The 23602-nt window shown below is 41.4% G+C and overlaps 1 protein-coding gene across 1 annotated transcript; it reads right to left on the bottom strand.

The window, feature by feature from the left end:
- On the bottom strand, nt 1-23109 carry Spdl1 (spindle apparatus coiled-coil protein 1). The gene is made up of 12 exons (XM_038328154.1): nt 23005-23109; nt 21242-21412; nt 15746-15922; nt 13744-13941; nt 13059-13208; nt 12877-12975; nt 12684-12794; nt 11394-11534; nt 10049-10158; nt 9378-9565; nt 2906-3245; nt 1-434 (listed from the first exon to the last, which is right to left on the bottom strand). The coding sequence occupies exons 2-12, from the start codon at nt 21395-21397 to the stop codon at nt 287-289; spliced, it is 1818 nt and encodes a 605-aa protein (XP_038184082.1). The 5' UTR covers nt 21398-21412; nt 23005-23109; the 3' UTR covers nt 1-286.
- Nucleotides 23110-23602: the final 493 nt, after the last annotated feature.

The following is a 23602-nucleotide window of genomic DNA, read 5'->3' as shown; positions in this document are numbered from 1 at the left end:
ACAATTAATAACTTCAATGTTGTACTGTCCAATTTTCAGTTCTTAAGGAACATTATTTATCACATAAATTTCAAAATCTGGTCCAGTGCAGCAAACAGGTTTAAATAAAAGTATTTCCTCTGGTAATGGTTTGTTCACTGTGACTAACAGGTCTGTAAAGGGTTAGAATCACAGGATAGCTTAATTTCTGGTCACAGAGGTCTTAGCACTGGTGTATGCAAATGTCCCACAAGGGTATCCTGCACACAGGTGCGATCTTCAGCAAGCCTTGAAGAGCAACCCCCTCCTACTGCTGTGGGCACTGCATCTCCGGGGTTGACTTTGAGGACACATACATGATTGTGTGTGATTTCTTACACGCTCCTTTTTCCAATTTGCTTGTAGTTTCTTTCCTTTCTTTCACCTCTGTTGAAAGCTTTGATTCCGCAGATAACCTACAAGCATTAAAGCATATATTCTGAATTCAAGTATGGTCAAGAAAAAGAAGTAAATGCCTAGTAACATCGACCTCCAAAAAGGGCTATACTATCTTATGTACACAGGGCAAAAACTATAGTAGACTCCATTATGAATACTAAATGACTGACTTTAAAAAGAATGTGTAATGTTTGTAGGCTTAATTTTTTAAAATGTTTAATAAATATCCTTAAATCTGAAAAAAGGTCAAACAATGCCTGAGTATTAGGTAAAATGAGATACACATCATAAGAACACCAAATACTGAAGCAGTATTTTAAGGTTGACACCACATACAAAAGGTTAATGAACACAAGATAAAATAACATGAAACCCCAGGCTACCCAAGTAGATGGCTGTCTCAGACAAGAAAACAGAAAAGCAAGCAACCAAACAACAACAACAACAAAAACCCTTCAAACAGAGTTTAAAGCAGTAAATGAGTAACACAGATGTTAGCATCCAGCACTTGAGAAGCAGAGGCAAGCAGAACTCTGTAAGTTCTAGGTCAGCCTGGTCTAGAGAGTGAGTTCCAGGACAGAGAAACCCTGTCTCGAAAAACAAAACAAAACAAACAAAAGATGGAAGAACATTCATTAAGTGAATAATGAAAGTGCAGAATTTCAGTTCTCGACAAAGGCCATCTTTTCTGGGACAGAGTTAACCTCAAACAGTGAGTCTAGGTTACACCTGCAGAAAATACATATGGTTGGAAATGTTTTAAGTTAGTAGATGGACTTACACACTTAAAAACAAACACTCTGTAGTATTTTCGTGTGTGTGTGTGTGTGTTTAAGCAGACAAAAATTTTCCAATGTGCAATTTGAATCCATTAGTGACATGCATTATGTAATGTTTCTCCAGCAACAAAGGGCAGAAAAAGTAACGAGGACAACAGACAGCAAGATGCCGTGCCATCTAGAAGCTACCTAGAGACATACTGTCACCCATCGACTTCACACACGACAGGGAGCAGCTGCCCAGCCCCTTCCAGAACTGCTGGATAAGGTGGAGAGGCTCAAACACCAAGTGTTTACTTCTCATACAATACAGATTTAAACATTATTTTAAAAAACTTAACAGAATAATACAACAGTAGCAGCTGATGTTTTTTCTTGGTGAATCCCTCATTAGCACTGAGAACTTACAATCATAGGAAGCGTACCAGGAAACCCTGTGGTATGGGGTGTGCCGTCTTGCTATCTCAGTTAAATGTCTGATTCTGCACCTACTCTAATTAATGTAGCCCTAGCAGTTCCCAGAGAGCTAGCTCATCTCATGGTGCAGATGCTCACCAACAATTTAAATGTGTAAGGGCGTTATTTTAAATACTTTGCACTGCATGTAGACATCATCCATCTCCTTAAAACTTTTGGCTCCTTCATCTTCTTTAAGCACTTTTTAAAACTTTTGTACAAGTATGTGGGTACATGTGTTCTAACCTATCCTTCCTATGCCTGTCCCTTCCTCCCATTAGTCCCTAAAGATGCTTTTGCTTCTATTTTCATGTCACATGCATGTTTTATGTACATATCTGGGAGCCACAAATGAGAGAAACATGCACTATTACTCTGAGACTGGCCTAATCAGCTTAGCATGCTTGTCTCCATTTGCATTCATCTTCCTCCGGATTACCCAGCTTTGCTGCCTCTGAGGCTGACAGAGTTCCGCTGTGTATAAACCATGCATCCTTCACCATGCCTGTGCTGCTGGATGTCTAGGCCAGTTCCACAACAGCAACCGTCCTGCACTTCATGATGCTGTACAGATCCAGGACCTTCGCGCTGACACGCCATTCACTCTTTTACTGTCTATCTCTCTCAGCTTCGCTTTCTCCAAAGACAGGGCCCTTAGAACACTGGCTCCTTCATGTGCTACCTGGCACTTTCTCTTTCCGTCACAAACTCAATTACACAGAAACTGCAAGCTTTGAAGTTTGGGAATAAACACGAAACTAAATTAGCTTGGATATTTAAAAATATCAAGCAGGCATCAAAGCCTATTTCTGAAGCTTAGTATAGATATCAAAAACCATAAAACTTTTACCTGCTCTTACCAAAAATTTAAGTCTAAATGCCTCAGACTACTGAATAGTCCTTTGAGAAAGTTTTTCTTTCATGGCTACTCCTGAACTGAGAGAGAAACAACAGTGCATTTCCTCCACCCAACGGAACCCTCAGGTGTGCTGTGCTGTGCTGTGCTGTGCTGTGCTGTTTCCATCGACTAAGGAAGTGTAACTGCCTAGCGTCACTTGCCATCCACTGCCCTTTCCTCCTGCAGTCACCTTAGTCTTCCTGATGCTCTGAGAAGAACCAAAGGAAGACAGATCAAATGCAGCGTTACAGTGCACACACGGCCAGGAAAACAGACAGGGCAGCATGGCACAGTTCAGGCAGTGAGAGGAAAGATGGAGAAGGCTGCTGGAGGCAAGGCAAAAGGACACACTGACCTGGGGGAGCTGGGGGTGTTCCCACTCTGTTCACGTAAGGCCTCAGCACTGCCTGGACCGTCCATGAGCTTCACACACTTCTTCTCCGTCTTCGGCTGCGTCTCTACAGGCGGACTCTTGCGAGGAGAGAGGCTAGCTGGCTGAACGGCCGAAGAGGCTGGCGGTCCCGGCTGCACAGCGCTACCACTTAAGCTATTGAGGCAGGACTCTTTCTCCTCCCTCTGAAGCGGCAGTCTAGAAACTTCCCCGATGGCACTGGCAGCAGGTGTCTCTTCTGGGGCGGTTACATCCAATGGCAGCACCTCACGCCTCTTTTTGAGCACAGGCACGTCAATTTTCTCTGAGAAGAAAAAACTTATTAAAATGCACACTCATTGAATAAAACCAAGTCACAACCCGAGGAAACCAAGTTACAAATAAATTCGCTCCTTTTTGGGTACTTTTAAAATATATTTTTTCTCTTTGATAAAATTATATTTTTTAATTATTGTACTTTTTTCAATACTTCTAAACTTTCATATAAGCATGTATTTATTACATGTTGGGCACCCGACATGTACAATATATCTCCTGTTCTCTCCACCCTCCAGCTAGCCCGTCACTCTCTGGTCAGCTTCACTTCTATGCCTTGTACCGTCTTTCACCCAATCTTTTGATAGACACTCTGCTGTTTCTGCTTCTGTGGTCCAGGAAAGGGCTCCAAGCCTTATCCTGAGTTCCAGCTCTGGCCCCACGCACCATCAACTCTATCTTGTAAGAGCGTCTATTTCTTTTTCCTTGTAAATTCTGTGATATATACAGCTCAGAAATGATCTGATGTGCTGGTGACAGCAGGGAGCTCTACTGAGATCTCTGGCAGGTGAAGCAGCAATGGCAGAGTCCAGGAGTTCTGGTTGAGTCCCACGCTGCAGCCAGGACACCCTGTGCAGTAACTTCTCCGCACCTGGGGATCTATAAGGCTGCTCCTCTCAGTACTGTCTTGTAGGGACAGAATGAAAAAGACTGCCAGAATTCTGAATACTGGTACTGTACGCCTACTGTTCATTTATAAAATGTACTCAGAATCTGGCCACCTCTATGATGGATGTCTCCCGAGTCCCAACCACAGCCTGTCTCACGGCAGCTGCTACAGAGCCGTTATCCTCTATGTGGTCCCACACAGCCACCCCATCACTTGCTCTACTGTCTCTCTCCCACTGTCACCAAGGCACCCTTTCATTTTCAAACTCAAAATATTAGAGGTCTGAAGTACTACAGCAAAGAAAGGGGTTCCTGCTCACAATCTGCTTTCAGATTAGCATGCCCCCCTGTTTTTTGCACTGCTCCTCTGAATCACCCCGACCCCCTAATCCTGTGTTCTTTGTTGGGTTGGCAGATCTTTGAAATTCATAATGGGTAATTCTTAATCAGGAGAGCATATTGGAATCACAAAAGAGAAAAGGAACAACAAAAGAATCTTTTAGAAACTATAAAAATCTTCCTATTGTCAACAACCTCCCCCTAGTGGTGAGGCTCACTATAGTTCCCACAGGTGATCTCGAAGAAAGTTAGGCAGAGGTACCTCGTTAAGACTCCTCAAACTGGAACACGCCAACACAACCTCGTGAGGGGGAGGCAGTGGCAGCACCACAGCGTTCACAGATTTCTTAGTACCGACTTTCTATTTTTTTAGTTTAAACACAATAAAATGAACTGTTTGCAGTGTATCAGCTGCAGAGACTGTATGGCAGGCTATTTTCTGAGTAGTTAAGACTTACTGTATAGCCTGCATCAAAATGTTTTTCCTTAAAAACAGAATTCCTGGGCCAGGCATGATGGTGCACACCTTTAATCCTAGCACTTAGCAGTTATCACTGGTATGATTTTTGTAAATTCAAGACCAATCTGGTCTATACAATGAGTTCCAGGATAGCCAGGACTACATAATGAGAGTCTGTCTCAAAATTAAATAAATGTAATTAAGTAAATAAATAAATCCAAGATGAATGGTGAAAGAAGACGGTAGAATCTGTATTTCCATCCATTATCCTTCCAGAGTTGGAATAACTATGTACTTAAAAACACCTCAAAGAGCTCAGAAAACCAAAATACAAATGCAAGATGGTAAAGACTCTGGAACACACACACATAGCGACTGAGCTACGAAAGGGCCTGTGACTGTGTTCCCCTTCACCAAGCCACTAGAGCATTATGTACATAATTCAGGGGCTACGTTGAGAGACTCACAGAGGGGGACATTTGACTTTCCCATCATCCCGACTCATTATGTGGAGTTTCACTCCTGCACTGGCCCACAAGGGAGACTACCAAGGGGCTATTCTACTCCAAGTCGGCAGAGAACAAGAAGAAACGGGCAAGCAGGAATTAATATCTAGATCTTGCAAAGCCCTTCATCCCTGTCAAATAGTCCAGACTGTGTAAGGGCCCCATACTGCTGGAGACACAATGTGCATGGCCCTTGGACTTAAGTGTGGGACTGGCTCTCCCAGATGTCTGGGTGCCTCCTTAGGGCTGTCCATGGACCCACACCCAGGTGGATAAGCCACAGAGCTGTCACAAAACTGACAGTTAACCTGTGCTGAGGGTGACCTCTAAATGCTGAAGTGGAATGTAAGAAGTTGGTATGCTGAGAATTGCAAAAAACAAATAAACCAAAAACCACCACCAACAACAACAACAACAAAAACCCACCCCAAAACACCAAAACAATGAAATAGAAGTCACAGGCAAACACAGATGGCAAAGAATATAACGAGCACCTAGTTCATCAATCCAGAGCTATATTTAGGGACTAAGAAAATCAAGGAAGGAGGGTTTTAAAAATGGCAAAGCAAGGTGCCAATGACAGAACTAAAGACATGTATGGGAATAAATAGTTTGAGGGGCAAAGAGCTTAAAATATCATTTTAAGAAAAAACAGAATTTTAAACACACAAACCAGATGCAAAAAATAAAAAAATGTAAGTTAAAAAAATATAGTAAATAAAAAGTTAAGCATAAGATATCAACAGTAGGACTGACCAATCAGAGGAGAGAATTAGTGAGTCTGAAGACAGGCACTTTGAAAATAAGGAAAAGAAAGTGACTACGGAGGAAGAAAGAAAGCTCCAGCGGTTTATGAGACACCATCCAAAGGAAAAGCTATGTCGCTGGTACCAAGAGAGAACCAGATAATGACGAAAGGTACAAAGTCTATTCAAATGAAGAACAGAAGCTTTATAAACCCAAGAAGAAACGACCTTCCTGTGGAAAGGTCAAAAGTTTGGTCAGACCCAACCCAAAGAGTCAAACTCTCAAAGGTCAAAGAACACTCTGAGAGCAGCATAGGGGGGCATAAGGGAGCAGCAATGACCCTGGCAGCAGCCTTCAGAGTGACAAAGGGAAAGAGCTGCCAGTCAAAGCAGATCTTTGGAAATGGAAGATGGATACTGTTCCCTAAGAAAAGCTGAATTCACTGTCTTACAAGAGGTACTGGGCCGGAGTAACAGTAACAATGGCTCAGTGGTCAACAGCACTGGCTGCTCTTCCATAGGACCTGAGTTCAATTCCCAGCAGCCACATGGTGGCTCACAACTGTCCTTAATACCAGTTCCAGGGCATCTGATGTCCTCTTCTGACCTCTGCATGCACCAGGCATGTGCACACATACATGCAGAGACAAAACGCCCATACACATAAAAATAATACATTTTGGGGGATGGGTGGCATCTGAAGTTTTAAACCTGAAACGATAAGAGAAAAATCTCAATATTCAGACCTGATAGTCATGTAGCCCCCTATGCACTGAACAGGAAGATATAAAAAAACACCAACAAAGGAACAATTATAATCAATAGTTAAGGAATAGGAAACATAAAAAGGCTTAAATTTTGACATCAAAACTCAAAGCAAGGGGAGAAATGGAGCTAAGAGGAGGTATTTTTTCTTTTTGACTTAGTATTCAAAATTGTCACACTTCAGTTCAGTCTAGGACGTTCTTTATAAGTGTGTGGTGATTATAACTGAAAACAAATATAGTGACTGAGAAACAATTCTCAGCACCGAAGACTGGAGGGAGAAAGAAAGGAAGAAAAGGCCTACCAGAAAACAACCAGAAATACGGCAGCACCAAGTTCTTAATTACCAGTAATTACTCTGGATGCAGATGGGGTACATTATCTAATTAAAAGACAGTGAGTGGCTAAAGGGATTACAAGAACAGGAACAGAGGATGCTGCCGATGTGAGACTCATTTCATCTGCAAGGATATGCAGAGGCTGGAAATCAATGAATGGAAAATGCAATCCACTTGCAGCCCGGAAGAAAAGTGAGATATTTATGTCAGGTCAAATAAACTTCACATCAGGACAGTAAAGAATGATAAAGGGGCCCAGAACTGAGTCTGTAGCACTGTAGCATACACACACACACACACACACACACACACACACACACCAAACAAACATCAATACATCTCTCTGTATTAGAGAGACAGCAGGCAAGTGACACCTGGGGATACCAATGCCCACTTACAGCAATGGAAAATCACCCAGATAGAAAAATCAGCAGACACTCTGGGCTTAAGGTACACTCCAGACTTCAAATGAAGCTAAGAGAAATGTATAGGACATTCTATCCAACAGCTGTAGAATTCATTCTTCTCTATTGTATATGAAGATCACATGCTAGAAAAAAAAAAAGTCTGAACAAAAACCTACAAATATTTGCTTTGGTGGGACCCCAAACCAAGGTCCCATCAAGTATCCTTTCTCACCCCAAGGAAACCTGTCAACAACAGGGAGAACACTGACCAACAGAGCATAACGGAGAGCTGAGGAATTAACCAATCCATTGACACATAGCTTGTATGTTCACAAAGTCAAAACACGTAACGGAAAGGACAATTTCCTCAATTCCTGGTGCCAAGAAAACTGGCGACTTCACGCTAATTACTAAACACCTCATCTCTCGTATGAAGTGAGATCAGCTAAAAATGGGTTACTCACTAAATACAGTTTCAGAAACTGGGACACTAGAAAAGAGCCAGTGCTGCAAGACTACTCTAGTGAGGACCTTTTAGAGAAGACTTTGAAATGCACAAGCAATAAACGCAAAAGTAAAAAAAATTAAAAGAAAAAAAAAATGGATCATATTAAAACTAAAACTTCTATTAACAGCAAAGGAAACAATGAAAGAGATCACAGAATGGAAGAAAAGTTGGCAAATGATATGCCTAATAAAACATTAATAGCTTAAAAATGATAAAAAAAAAACCCAGAAAGAAAATTACCTAAAAAACAGTCTGATTTTTAAAAAGAGCAAAATAGGGGCTAAAGAATGGCTCACTGAGTAAAGGTGCTTGCCTTGTGAGCCTGACAGCCAAAGTTCGAGCTCCAGGAACTACATAGAGACAGAAGAGAACCGAGCACACATCACACACAGGTACAGGCTCACACGCAGTAATAACAAATACCTGTTTAAAAGACAAACACGATGTGGTCTCGTTCACCTGGGAGCTCTAAAGGCATGACAACTATAGTCAATAACACTGGGCATTCCAGACAGAGGAATTTTGAAAGTTCTCAGCAAAGAAAGGGTAAAAGTTTAAGATACTAAACTTAAACCATAAGTAGCTCTGAGATATGACTACAGTGGTGGATATTAATTACCTCGATCATTCTACAATGCACCGCACTGTACCTTATAAATGTGTCCGATTACTATGTATCAGAAGAAAAACAAACAGAACTTTCCATGTGGAGCTGGAAACACAGACAGCCCTTGAGGTCAAGACTACATCTTCTTTGCCTTTCTGGTGATGGGTCCCGAGGACACAGGACTAATGTCTGGTCAATGGAATGGCAGCAGACAACAACTAAAGAGCCTGAATCCTAACACGTACAGTCCTGGAACGCTCCTCCAGAGATTCACGGGGGCTGGGAGGGGGAAGAAGGGAGGGAGGGAGGGAGGGAGGGAGAGAGGGAGGGAGGGAGGGAGGGAGGGAGGGAGGGACGGAGGGACGAGTACTTGAACCTAAGTCTTGCTTAGTTCTTCTATAAACAAACTTAGCTAGTCTAGCGCCCAGTATCAGTGGCTTCGACAAGCTGAAACTCTGACCTGTGCTGGTCATATGCATCTATGACCCCACTCAGGAAGCAGAGTAAAGGTCAGGAGTGTGACACCAGCCTGGGCTGCAGAGTGAGACCCTTTCTCAAAATAATTTCAAAGCTCTTTCAGCCACCATAAGATGCTACAGTCTTCAAGAGGAGAAACTCAAGTTCTTGCTGTTCAGTATGAACTCAGATATCCTGAGAGAGAACACTGTTATAGTCATGCAACCAGTTCTAATTTTCTTACACATCTGACAGCTAACCTTTACTGCAGACACAGGGTCGTAATTTAGTTTATAACGACATTGGTAAAAAGCTACAAAACATGTCTTGGTTTCTCAGAGCTAGTAGTGATCTTAAAGACGAAAGCCTACGACACACACCTTCAGGCTCATACTTCAGCTTTAGTTCATCCAACTTAGCTCTCAGTTTTATGTTTTCACTTTCTGAAAGCTGCAGGTGTCTTTCATTCGCAAACAGTTTCCGCTCAATATCCAGGGCCCGCTGGCTCTCAAACAACGCCTTCATTCTCTGTATGGATAGCTCGCCTTTTGTGCTTTCATTTTCTTTGCTACAGTAACAGAAAAGAATGATTAAAGAATATTAAAATAACACACAGTACAAGGATGGTAGAATAAATCTTGTGTATTAAAAAGGCATTTCTCTGAGATTTTAACAATAAAAGAAAGAATAAAGTAAGTCTTAACAATGCAACGCCCCCCCCCCACAAGAATTTCATGGAGTCTTTAAAGAAAACAGAGGGAGAAAATATTTTTTCCAAAATGCACACATGCATATATTCAAGTTTTAAATTACACGAAATTTATTCTTGAATTTTGATGGAGAATCTGAGAGTTCTTTTCACTTACCAATCTGAATGCTAAACACAAAAGAAATGCATATTTTATATAAACTCATATGCTACATGAGGATATTTTTATTGACATTCCTCTGGAGATTTTTTGGCAATTAAAAACAAATTAAAAAATGAGTCAGTAATACTCTTATAAGCAAGCAAACCCTTCATCTTTGTATTCAGATTCCAAACACTTACTTTAACTTATCAAGCTTTAGCTGAAGTAAATCTGCATAGTAGGTGCTGTCTTCTAGAGAACAAGGGCTGGCTGATGTGGACGGCTTAGATTCCATACTTTCATATAAGATCTAACGAAAGCAGAAACTCTTATTACACAGAGCAGGCAACACACTAGGTTTGCTGTAACAGCAACAGCCACCACTAAGTAGAAACTGACTGTTAATTTACAGTCATCAAGCTAAGAACCACCCTCTTAACTCACCTGCCTTCTGGAGTAGGAAGACTACTAAGCAGTTCTCTTTTCAAATAAGCAAAATGGATCAATGTGACATGGGCATAAAATAACACATGTTTAATTACGAAACTAAGGCTCCCAACCACACCATTCCCACAGTTCCCCCTCCTAGCTTTTAGAATGGAAGAAGCAATGACTGCTGGTTCAATTCTGGACTTCAGAGAAAAGCTATAAAGTGGAAAGCATGGAGAGAAAAGCCTTGGTGTTACCTTTGGTATTCCCCCATCCCCAATACTGAAGGAAATTCTTTCTATTTCTCTGAGGCAGGGGGTAAATTTGTTTAAAATTTAGCAAACAATTTTAGAGACCGCAAAAACCCAGCTTTCCCTGACTGTAAATGTACTTTTCAAAGAACAGTGCTCAGCCAATGTAGGCACACCACCGCCCAGTAATACACTATACATTTAACAAAATTGCTACCTTTTCAACAGTTTTCTAAGAGATGAAAGTAAAACTTAATATTTAATGATAAACTAATGACCACAATACAGAATACTTAAGGGATCATTAACATAACAGTTATAAAATCTGCTTCTTATATGAACTTGAATCTTTCATTAGAAGCTTAATGAAAAGATACTAATGCTCCCTGAGGTGATTAAAAAATCTGAAAATTTATAAATGTAATATAATCTTACAAAACAACACCAAATAGTTCTTTCTGGTATTGTGTGCATGTGCGCATCAGATAAGAGAAAAGCAAACATGTAAAAGCAACCAGAACACTATGAAGAAAAACTAGGGGAACTAAAGTCTAAAAATAAAAACATATACTCCAAAACCTCTGGAACCCAAACAAACAGAGGTCAACCAATACACAGACACTGTCGAAAGGTTCACGCACAAACAGAAACTTGTTATGTGGTAAACCTGGCATCTCACTGGGGCCGAATTTAACAAACGATGCTGGGACTGACTTCACACTCTATATGCAAGACTGAGGCTAGACTGCGTGAGCTCAAAAAATAAACACTGGGTAAACTGGTACCGAAACTGGAGGTTAATTGCCTAATAAACTACAGAAGCTAAAAATATAGAGACATTCAATTCAAACTTTGGCACATTTACCTTAAATTTCTCCAGATTTTTAATTTCACCTAAAAGGTGTTTTATTTCACCGTTCTTCTGCTCCAACATGGCAAACAACCTTTCCTGCTGCTCCAGCTCAGTTTGAGACCCCCGCATCCTCAGCAGTGTGGAGATTTGTAACTAGAAAAACAATCACCCCCAAAATCAAAATCCTGGTAGGTATATTTCTAGTATAATTCCTGTTTTGTGCTTCACTGATTTGAATTCAACCCAGAAAGTAAATAATCCTATTTCATCTCATAATCTGAAAACATTTGCACCAAATGTTTTGTTGTGGAGATCTTCCAAGTACTTATTTTGACTACTTTTATGGTATCTGAAGTCTTTAACGTAACTATGTATGTGCTATGAAATGGACATGGAACTACATGCTGAGGTCTGGCAGCGTGCCATTTAGACGGTACATGAGCCTGGCCAAACATCGCCTGCTACTCATCACTTGAGTTAAGACTATGGCTCTACTGGGGGTTTTCTAAAATTTGTAAGTGAGTGAGGAAATTGTTAAGTTACTCACAGAAATTAACCACAAGGATGGGTAAGTGTTTACTCCACATTAGTCCAGAACAACTCTAAGAGGCAGGTTCTGGCTAGCACTTTCATGAAGACTAATACCCCACCTCAAGTAGCTTATGTAACTCCCAAGTTTAATTACTGAAGTTCCTTATTTCTTTGGTAAAACACTTAGGGAGGAAAATGAGGGAGCCTTTCTAGCAATCTATTACTACCTTAGCAGCCTCGGGCCCATGGGAGGAGGGCTCAGATCCAAAGGACTGGAACAGCCAGGACTGTGGCCTTCTCACTGCTCTGAGCACTTCCATGACCTCTCACTTAATTAGAATGAGGAAAAAAAGACAAAAGAACCTTACATGCAGATGGCCCACACTTGGCTTACTGAGCTGTAGCAATAAGAGACCATGAGCAGTACAGATGTCAATAAAAAATAAGCCTTTGTGTGAGACCTAGCAAGAGAGCTAAGTCTAGACGAAGTAGGAAACAGCGTTATGCTCAGGAACACACCATGCTTTGTGCAAAAAAAAAAAAAAAAAAAACTATTTCTCATTCCAATGGACAAGAAGACTGTCCACCTGGTGTCAGTGAGGAACCACTAAAGCAATTTGCAGCTGCCTTCCCAAGGTGCTTTTTAATATAAAATAAAGAATCATGCAATTCTACAAACAATTACATAAGTATACTTTCTGAAGGAAATCAGTTTCCTGTATATATTTGCTAAGACAAAGCAGATTAAAGCCTTTACTGATGAATCCATACCTTCATTTTGTTCATCTGCTCTCTGGTGAATGCATTGTGCTTCTTCAGTGACTGATATTTGACTTTCATCGAGTTGAGCTGGCGTTCCATAGCCGCCCTTCGATCATCCACCTGGAAGACATTAACGTGCTTGTTCTTGTAGTAAATGAAATACCAGTTTCGTCAATTTAGTCATGAGAACACTTGCAAGTACCTCTGCAAACAGGGAGTTGCCTTTACTATTGGGATCCAAGGCTTGCTGAAGCGCGTGACCCAACTGCACCTGAAGATCTTGATTTTCTACGCGAGCTTTCTAGATGGAAAAGAAGAGTTTCGCTAGCAGAGGGCAGCAAGAGGGCACTAACAACTGTGCATATGACAACATCCTCACCATACCTCTAAGGCGTTATAATACGACACCACTTCCTTCTCTCGCTCCTCTTTTTCTTCTTGAAGCCGGTCTACCCGGTGAATTAAGGAAGCATTGGCACATTCTAGTTGTTCTTGTTTGTACTGCAGCTCTTTCACCTCTTCTTGGAGAGCAGTCTACCAACAAGAGTACAGCAAGGTTTCTCTTGACTAATCTCTTACACACAGTTGATCCATTCATTCTATTCCCGCCTCACAGTAAAACAAAGCCATCCAGAGGTTGCCAAGTATATTTTAAAATGTTTTTAGTTAATGAATTTTTTAGCAGAGAGCCAATGAAAATACCTTGGAAATTGTCTCCTTTTCCTTTGAATTTTGTTTTAATTATCCACAATTGAAATGAAAAATCTATAGTGACAAGCATTTTAATTTCCACTGTGCTAACATTGTATATCGGGCTTTTATGACCCAACTAGTGTCAAAATAAAAGCCTATAAATGACTCCAGAGTTTCCATAATATAAAATATGCCTTAAGAAGTTATAAAATAGAAAATTATTTTATGAATGAATTAACCCACATGAAAACTCTGCAGAGTGCTTTTTGGTTACGGTAAACAACCAGTTCAGTCTTCAAATTGTTCTTACGAACAACTACAAGAACACGCAAACTGTTCTAACGAGAAAGGAGAAAACACCTGAGATATAAATTACCTTCACACCTTCCATCTCAGTTAGCTCAATCTGAAGAGCCAGCACCTCCGAAGACATGCTATTGAGCATGCGCTGCTCAGACATTAGCCGGAGCTCTTCCGATTTGTGGGCGAGAACTTCCTCCTGGTGGTCCAGCTTCTGCTTCAGCTGCTTCTCACTTAACCTGGCTTCATCTAATTCCACTTTCAGTTTCTCTAACTAAACCAGGAAAAGAAAAAGAAAGACTCACAACCTCTGAACTCAAGGGTCCTTGTGCTTTCTTTGAACTTTCCTTCCTGAAGCTGAATTTACAGTTTATACCTGATTTTCCAGATTCTACTCTACAGAAGCTCACTGGATCTAAGTAACATCCCCACTCACAGTGCTGGGAACTGAACACGGAGTCTTGGGTTGCAAGCTAAACATCTCTCATCTGCCGAGTGTCTTTTAAACAAAGACCTATATTGTTCTACAAATTCAGGCATGACCTACACTAGACATCCAAGTAGACCTGGTTTTCTTAGAAGCAACTGAAGGTGGTATAGCTAACCACGAGGCAGCTGTATATAATGGGAGGTACGCCTCCTCCCGAGCCCTGCAGAGGCATGGGTAACAATGATTCAAGCGGGTAACCTGGTTAGACCACAGTAGCATGATGATGGTCTGGACTACAGGGACAAGAGCTACCGTGAGAGTTTATAGGTCAACTCCTTGGAATTCAACAACAGATTAAATGTGAGAAATAAGAAAAAGATAATGAGCAAACCTTGAGAATTTTAAAACAAATAATTTGAGACTATTGGCAATACGATTTTTGTAAAAATTTTCTTTCTTCCATAAAAAAGGCCATCTTGATTATTATCTTTGCTTTACTTAGTCCCAAATATTTCCTCTATCATATCTACTTAGAAAATTAGGGCTACTGCTAAATCCATGCAAGAATGAAAAACAAGAATATATCTTTTCCAGTTATCCACATCTCAAATCGGATTAGCTACAAATAGGATTACTAGTTGTCAGAGCCACAGGCAAGATGATTCTGTATTACACAAAATCGTACTTACTTAGATATAATTTTGCTGATACCATTATTCAAAATATATATTCAAAAATATATTGTAGTTTAATGAAAAATTATAGGTGGAAACAGACTTGGAAAATATTAAAAGATACTATACAAAAAATTAAAAATTGAAAAACAGACTTCTGAGAAAATAGGACATAAAAAATCTTTAAAAATTTTCATAGAGTAGGATCTGAAAAAGAAAATCAGGGTACAAGCTCCATCTGAAGAGAAGCATAAGCAGAGCCCCAGATTTCTTAGAGGCAAACTGAAGGCCCAGGGCAGCTGGGGTCCTGAGAGTGAACGGGTGCTCACTGCACAACTGCCCACTCTGTGTTTACAATGGAGCCAGGATATAAGGAATCACTGGACCATGGGCACAAACTCAGTACCGGGCTTTACTGTCATCGGCTTCAATTCAAATAGCAGTTCACAATTTCTAGCTCTTATTTTGTTCAATCTCTTCAGTTCACCTAGCCACTGGCATCGTTGTCTGTCATAATGGAGATAAGGTTACCTCCTTCACAAAGTACTTTTGAGAGCTGAGACGTCCACATGTTTCCTTCCATAAATACATATGAAGTTTCACCTCTGAAGCACAGTAACTCACAAGACAGCACACCAGTTTGTGTGCAGAGTAGCAGCAGGGACAGCTACAGAACTAGTCAGTTATCTTACAAGGTGAACACACAGCCTATAAGGAGGCCTTACTGGTCACCAATATTACGAATACAAATATTCAGATACCAAATTTAAATAATTAACAATTTCATGTCATTAGCAGGCTAGTTGTACACAAATTCCTTTGATGGCTTATTTCTCAGTGTTTCCACTTGAACATTAAGACAGGGAAAACTTATTTTCGGCCATTAGTACTTAAGCAACTCCTCTGCCCCCACCCAGTACTTACAGATAACCATACAAACACAGGATATTTTGCTCTGAAACACAGATCCAAACCTTATTTTTCAGGTCATTCACTTCCTGCCTGTGGCTTCTGTTTAGCTGCATTTCTAACTGCTCCAGCTGCATTTTCTGTTGTTGCTTCAAAGCTTCGCATTCACAGCTCAAACTTTCTAACATCCGATTCTTGAGCTCAACTTCTCTTTGAAGGGCATACTTCTCTTGGTTATAACCCTGAAAACACATTTAGATGCATAAAAAATCTTAATCATTAGATATTAGTTAGCATCCTAAGCTGGTTCATAACCGCTATTTGCTATCCAAATAGCAACCACTTGTCAAATGGAATACTGTAGTTAATCAGTTTTTATTGTCTTGGGTTGGGGGCAGGGTTACATGCATTTTCATGTGTATGCGTGTAAGTATAGTCCAGGCAACAACCTCAGATGTTGTTCTTAAGGCAATCTTATTTTTGGGACAGAGTCTCTCACTGACCTAGAACCTGCTGTCAAGTAGGCTAGGTGGAACTGCCAATTAACTGAGCCCCAGGGACCCACCCATCTTTCTGCCTCTCCTGCACTGGAAGTCATCAGTGTGCATCATCATATGGGCTTTTTCAGTATGACTTCTGGGAACTATGCTCAGGTAAGGATTTCACCAAATGAGCCAGGAGCCCAACCCTGCTGCTAATCAGTCTTAATGAACCCCCAAAAGATGTATTTGGAGACTGCAGTGGCCTCAAAACACTCAAGTGAAAGAAGGAAAGTCCTAGTCTCGGCAAATTACCAACTTCTGCTTTCCAATCTGTGGTCTCTGGTGTCCTGAAAGCCAGCAGTGGAGGTGGTGATGGAGGGAGCATTCTCTGGACTCCACATCCAATGAACCCTCGTACTGATGAGTGATGCCCTCGGCTAAACATCAACCATCATGGTAGCAAGCAAGTCTTATCTCAAGCTGATCAAAAACTAGGAATTTACTGATTATTAGGAAAGTTACCTTTAATGTAGCACAGTATCAGAATCTTTCCAAAATTTAAAATCCACTTGAGAGACAACAAGAAAAAGTAAAGGGACATTTGGTAGCACGAGACCAGAAACTCTGTAACCACCTCACAGAGACACTCAGCCATCCTCCCAACAACTGTCCATTCCATGCAAATGTGCTGGGTCACAAACCCATTAGCAGATAAAACACGGCACTAACCTCAAGATTAGTCTAGAACCCACAAGGGCCGGCTAAGAGGAGGCTTTTTAAGAACTAGCTCCTGCCAAACACTATACAGAGGACCAAGGAGACATTTAATTCTACTTAATATTATGCAAAGAATCCCGCAGAGCTATGACTAAAGTGACTTAAAGAAAACCTCTCATGTTTGTGCCTTCCACAAGTGTGCACACACCACACTCCTAAATCAAAGTGTCCAACACGCAGACTCCGTGAGGGTAAGAGTTCTTCTCAAGTGCACACCATAATTCTGACTAATATAACGCTTAGTTCACCAACAACTGAGTAGATTTACCACTATGGTATTATCTATCAGATGGAATGTTTTATGAGAGTGTGAATCACCATGACTAAGAGATGAGGGGCAGTGTATAATGTCCAGATGGCAACGGATGCTAAACAGTAGAACAGGGGAGAACTTTGAAGAGGAGCCTTTCTAAGGAAAAGATGTATGAACAGATTTCCAAAGCAGCAGAAGGAAATGCTCATGGATGCCAGATGCTGTGATGCACACACTATAAGGGACACATGTTTAACAATCATACCGTGCCAGACATCCAAACTCCAGTACAGCTTCAGATGTCATTTGCATCTTAGCTGCTTGAGTTTGTTCCAGAACCCCAGCCTGATGCCTGGATCCTAAAGAGTACCAAGCCCAACAAATACCATGCACCTCCCCCTATCTATAGTCTTTATCCTGACAAAATTTAATTTTAAATTTGACACAGTGGGAAATTAATGATATAAACAATAATAAAAAGAGCAATTAAAAGATATGTGTCATTTTACTCTCAAAATCGAACTGTTCTTAGGATGCTAGACAGTATAATAGCCATGTGACAAGACACAATGACATAGTGTTACAGGAGCATCATCTGCTTCATGTCTCCTGGACAGTGATCCGTGTCCCCAACAGGACACTTTAGCTTTATAAATTACATATGGAATTTTCCGTGTATTATGTATGGATAACTGTACTGTTCAACGTACAACTACAGTAGGGGGAAGAATGTTAATGTCCAGGCTGGAGATATAGAAATTGCTTCAGTTCACTATCAAGGAAGGATTAAAAACCCAGAGCATGATGGTCTATCAAGCCCCATTCAAACAAAGACAAAACAGGGACGCTTTTCTGGCACTCAGATGCTACCAGTAAGCATTACTGTTTGATAACCAAATGCTCTTCCTTATATAATGCCTTGAAAAAAAAACAGCAGAATGGGTAAAAAGGAAAAATACTGAATAAACTATTACTTTCAAAGTGTTGTTTGCTAAAAACCATTTACAAAATAATCAAAGAATGGAAACATGCTAAGGTTTAAAAAAGGTATTATAATTCTTTCTAAATTACTTTTGGAAAAAAAATAAGACAAGGTAGGATAGAGAAGAGATTATGGCAAGAGACAACACATTTGAAAGAAATGACTGTAAACACGTCTTGAAATGCATACATCTATGAAAGGAGTTTAATTGGTGTTACCATGTAATTGGAGGCAGGTGTAATACCCAAATCAGACATATACTACCAAGTAAAACCCAACATCAGGAATAGGTTACATGTTTTTGTGCTGTTGGCCAATGGTATCCTCAACAATTATAAGGTACTACCAGTGCTACTGGTTACCCTCCACAACTTGCCATAAGACCCGACATGGAGAAATCTAGCTGGTGTTCGGCTAGAAGTTTCATCCTACTGGTTAGTAGTGTTCACAGTGTTGAAAAGTGCTACGTACAACACCAGAGGAGAAAAATAACAGTCTCACCCAGCTACATACCGTGTAAACCACAATTTAACAACCTGCTTACAAGTTAGGCCTATGGGTTCAATAGTGGCTTGAATGCTAGGGGAATAATCACCAGTCTTTTTACTTGGATTTGAGCCCTCTCATTCCCTTCTACAAGATGAAATCCATACCTGACACTGTCAGTGAGACCAAGAACCTGAGGGTAGATAGGTCATGGGCCCTAGAGGAAAACCTACAATTACTATTCTGCTAAATGAACAGCAATGGAACAATGCTTAATCACACACTGCTAAACCCATAGTTCAGGACGCCACTCAACTCTCACCAGAGACGTTCTTACAGTAAATGGGAATTAACACAGGGAACAAGAGACTCTGGAATGTTCAGCCCTAAATGGGATGTCTTATATCACACCCCTCTCCTCAAGGTTCAGAGATCCATTTGGAAGAAGGGGCAGAAAGCCTTGAAGAGCCAGAGGTAGTAGGTGACTTCAAGGAAAGAGCAGGGCAGATGAACTCACATAGGAACTCCCAGAGACTGTGACAGTGTGTACAAGACCTTTATAAATTCCAGGCAGACAAAATTCCACCACAGAGGAAGGGAGGAGGGCACAGAGTCCTACCCCGAAACAAGAAGCTATATATGCAACCGACAGCTGCTGAAGAGGGAAAATCAGTTTCTGCAGTGCAGCGACAGTAGGTGGATCTGGGAAGAGTTGGGGAGTGGAGAAAGAACATGATCAAAATATATTGTATAAAAACTTCAAAATATTAAAATAAAATGAAACAAAAATAAGATAAATAAAATTCAATTAAAATAAGAAAAAATTGGCTGGAATTATTTATATTTCCCCTCCCCCCAACTCTTCTGTTTTTAAAGGAAATCTAAGTTTGGTGAGGTATTTTCAAAACAATTGTGCAACATGACTTTATTTCTACTCTGAGGCCTGCAATCTTTGTCTTATGATTTGGCACTACGTGATTATCAAGAACAGCAGTACTTGGGAAAATGACAATTGCCATTAGTGATCTTTTACCTATTATATTTAAACTTCTGAGATTCAAATTTAAAATACCAAGCATTTAGTATTAAACTGACTTAGCCATTCTAAAAATATCTGTGTGCCAGGCAACAAGGTTATACCAGTGAATACGAGTAGACAAAGTTTCCTCTCTTGCAGAGTTTGCGTCTCTGGAGACAATCAGCACTCCAGAGATTTAAGAGCAAGTTTGGACTTCATACTACACAGTCAGTGTTAGCTCTGCTGACATGACATTTAACTGAAAGTCTAAGGCTGAGCACAGAATCAAGAAGCACGGGGATGAGTCACTCCACAGGAAAAAACAACTAGTATAAAATCAGCACAGGAAAGACTGAAGAAAAGTGGTTCGAAAAGGGGTGGTGAGTCAGGCAGAGGCCAAAGCACAGGGGTACGTACCCAAGCAAAGAGCTCAGACTCTACTGAAAACATATCAGAAAGCCCCATAAGGTTTTCAGAAGGAAAGAAACGAGCTCTCCTGCATGTATCATGAGCACTCGATGTGTGCAGCGTGAATGGTCAGATGGTAATGTGGATGGTGACACCCGTTAGAAGGCTGCAGCAGTAGGTAAGTGGACAGATGGCCGTGGGCTGGGTAGAGCAGCAGCATCCCAGGCAGATGTTTGGTTGTGCTAGGTTGTTTTTTTTTTTTTTTTCTTTTAAGTCAATTTAACACAAACCTAGACATATCTGGAAAAAGGGGATTGGTGATCTTGGCTGAGAAAATGCCTCCATAGGATTGACCTGTAGGTAAGTTTGTGAGGCATTTTCTTGATAAATAATTGATATCTGAGGGCTCATGTCACTGTGGGGAGTGCCTCTCTGGGCATGTGGTCTCGGATAGTACCAGAAAACAGGCTGGCCAGGCCACTGAGCAGCCCTCCTCCATGGCCTCTGCACCAGTTCCTACCTCTAGGCTCAGGCCCTGACTTCTCTGGATGATGGACTACGAGCTGTAAGATGAAATCAACCCTTTTCTCCCCAAGTTGTTTTCGATCACAATGCTTTATCACAGCAATAGAAACCCTAACTAAATGAGTCCTTGGATTTGTTGATGGATAAAATGTGGGCCTTCCTGACTTCAGGCTCAAGCAACTGGATGAATGCCAATCCATTTACTAAAGCAAGAGACCATTCAGTTAGCAGACAAGGAACGAGTTGTTCTTTCGTCAAGCTTGAGATGTCCGTTAATGGCAGGTACTTGAATACACTAATTTGGCCTCCAGGCAGAACTAAAGGCTTGGTGCGATGCCACGGAGCATCTAGATGTTTAGAACCAGAAAAGAAGTGAGGTCACGTAAGTAGAGCGTAGACTAAACAAAACCTGGCAGTAAATGCAGCACAAAGGGAGAGCGCATTATTTGACTTTTCAAACTCAGAGCACACTGTTGGAAAGAAGCCTGGAAATTCATTTAGTTCATTCTCTTTCTCAACGGCGCTAGGGTGGGAAAGACTTAGGTCTTCCAAAAAGAATAAATAGTTGTTACACAAAACAAGTATGTAGTCCCCAAGCACATCCTTGTTAACAGGTGTGCCGGATCCTACCTCAGTAACGGTCATCATTTCTTCATGGCATTTATCCAGTTGATTCTGCAGTTCAGTTTGCCTCTCCAAGAGCTGTAAGCCATACTGTGCAGCTTTCAGTCGCTCCTTTTCACACTCTTTGAGTTTGCTTCGAAGATCTGTGATCTCTCGCTCCATGCTGTTTTCAGCCTACTATAAAGAGAAAATTTACTGAACTTGGAACTAAATGTAGTGATATCAGAGCAAGAGAAGAAACACATACAGTTAACACTACTGTCATATAAAATGAAAGGGTTTTTAGATTCTATTCCTGATTTGTAAGCTAATACCTCTAATCAACAATAGCAGAGTAGGTATTGAGAAATCGCTGAATACTACAAAAATTATGACGGCAAAATCAATATGATTGGGGGACGGGGTGAGACAGAGTTTTTCTTTTCGTATAGCCTTGGCTGTCCTAGAACTCATTCTGTAGACTAGGATGGCCTCAAACTCATAGAGATCCTCCTGCCTCAGCCTCCCCAGCGCTGGGATTAAAGGTGTGGGCTACCACCACCCAGCAAGATTTCTTTTATTATTATTTTTTTGTTGTTGTTTTTTTTTTTTTTTTTTGAGACAGGGTTTCCCTGTAGTTTCTAGAGCCTGTCCTGGAACTAGCTCTTGTCAACCAGGCTGGCCTCGAACTCAGAGATCCGCCTGCCTCTGCCTCCCGAGTGCTGGGATTTAAAGCTTTTATTATTTTTTTAAAAAGATTTCTTATCATTAGAATATAAGCATAATTTTTCACAAGACTCAGAACTGAATTCTGTTATGAAAGAAGACGACAGGGCACTCTCAGGAATGATCCTTGAAGTAAACGCGAAGTCAAGACTATATAATGTTCTGGGAAGTCAATAAGCAAAATTCCTTCAGGATGTGGGAATGAACAATCATAGCAAATAGTGCTAAGTCAAATTAGGTGAGAACTTGGAAGCCACCCACTGGATTTCAAATATACCCATCACTGGCCCAAGGGCTGTTCCGGCAGAAGTGGGCTGTGGCTGAAAGTCTGACTAGAATAGATTTGAGGGAAAATGGTGGGTCACACAAGGATGTGGGTAAACGACACACAGAGCTCCAAAGCCTGATGTTCTAACCACTTTTCGGCCCAACCTCTGAAAAACACAACCTGCATAAGTCATTAAAGTAACAGGAAGGTCTGTGGATGCGCTACTTTAGTTCTAAGCCCACTTCCCCCACTGACCCCCTGCATCAAAGTAAGGTTTGTAAACACCTTTCATCTATCAGAACAATAAAAAGCCTGTAACTAGATGCATTACAGCTGATAGATAACACATGAACGCTGACTGGGCATCAACAGAAATACCATGTGAGCCAAATGGGATTTTAAACTTTCTGGGGGCCATATCTTCAAAACTAAGCACGCTGGAAAACATTTAACCCGATACATTCAAAATGTTACCATTGCACACTCGAATCATTGTAAAACAAAATGAGACGCTACAGTGAGAACTCATTGTGCGTTTGTTACATTTTTTGCAGCACCTTAATTCGGGCTGCATCACTGGCTAGGGGTAATGGGTACTGAAGATTCCAGACTCAAGGTCACCGAATTCATGAAGACCACCCAGCACCCTTATTTATCGGCAGCCGAGCGGGCAGCTAGCCGGTCCTACGGAAAACTACGCCCGGCCCGGAAGGCGGCTCCAGAGAACTCAGGTTCCGGAAGAGCAGGCGTTCCGCTGGCGGACGCGCCGTTCTCCCCTCCCGCCGCTCGCCCTTACCTCCCAGCTCACGCTTGCCGGCTGCTGCAACCAGAGGCTTGTCCAGAAAGCACCGGGCGCCCGGATTCGTGTCGGTACATCCACCTCAGCACAAAAAAGCTGTCCTGTTTATTCAGCTGAACCAGAGCTAAATAAGTGCCGGGATTTTTTGAATACTGTTCCCGCGAGAGCTTGCATTTCTCACGAGATGTCTCGTCCAATCCGCACCTCCGAGACAAACAAAAAAGGACGGACTTGTAGCGACTGCGCAGGTGCAGGCGACACGCCCGCGACTTTGGCTTTCCTGCCTGTTAGTTTTCCCGTGAGCTTTTTTTTTTTTTTTTTTTTTTGCTATATATCTGCTTTACGTGAACTGTGTTTCTGCATTTTATTTGTTTGCCGTCGTCTTTAGCAGCGCCATTGTAGAGGCAGTGTCGCTGGTCAGTGTGGGGCTGACACCACCTTGTGGCCCGGCGACCCTGTCAACCCCACCCTGGCCTGCATGCTGTCATCCGCTGTAGCTAAGGCGTTTTGTCTCCCCGGTGCCGGGACAGTGCCACATTCCACACGGAACCACCAGCTAGGCCCGCCTTGCCAAGTCCACGGCATCCTTCCCCCA

This window comes from Arvicola amphibius, chromosome 4 (assembly GCF_903992535.2).
Source record: "Arvicola amphibius chromosome 4, mArvAmp1.2, whole genome shotgun sequence".
Classification (NCBI taxonomy): domain Eukaryota; kingdom Metazoa; phylum Chordata; class Mammalia; order Rodentia; family Cricetidae; genus Arvicola; species Arvicola amphibius.
Note: the sequence above shows the minus strand (reverse complement) of the source record. Positions and strands in the feature narration are given on the sequence as shown.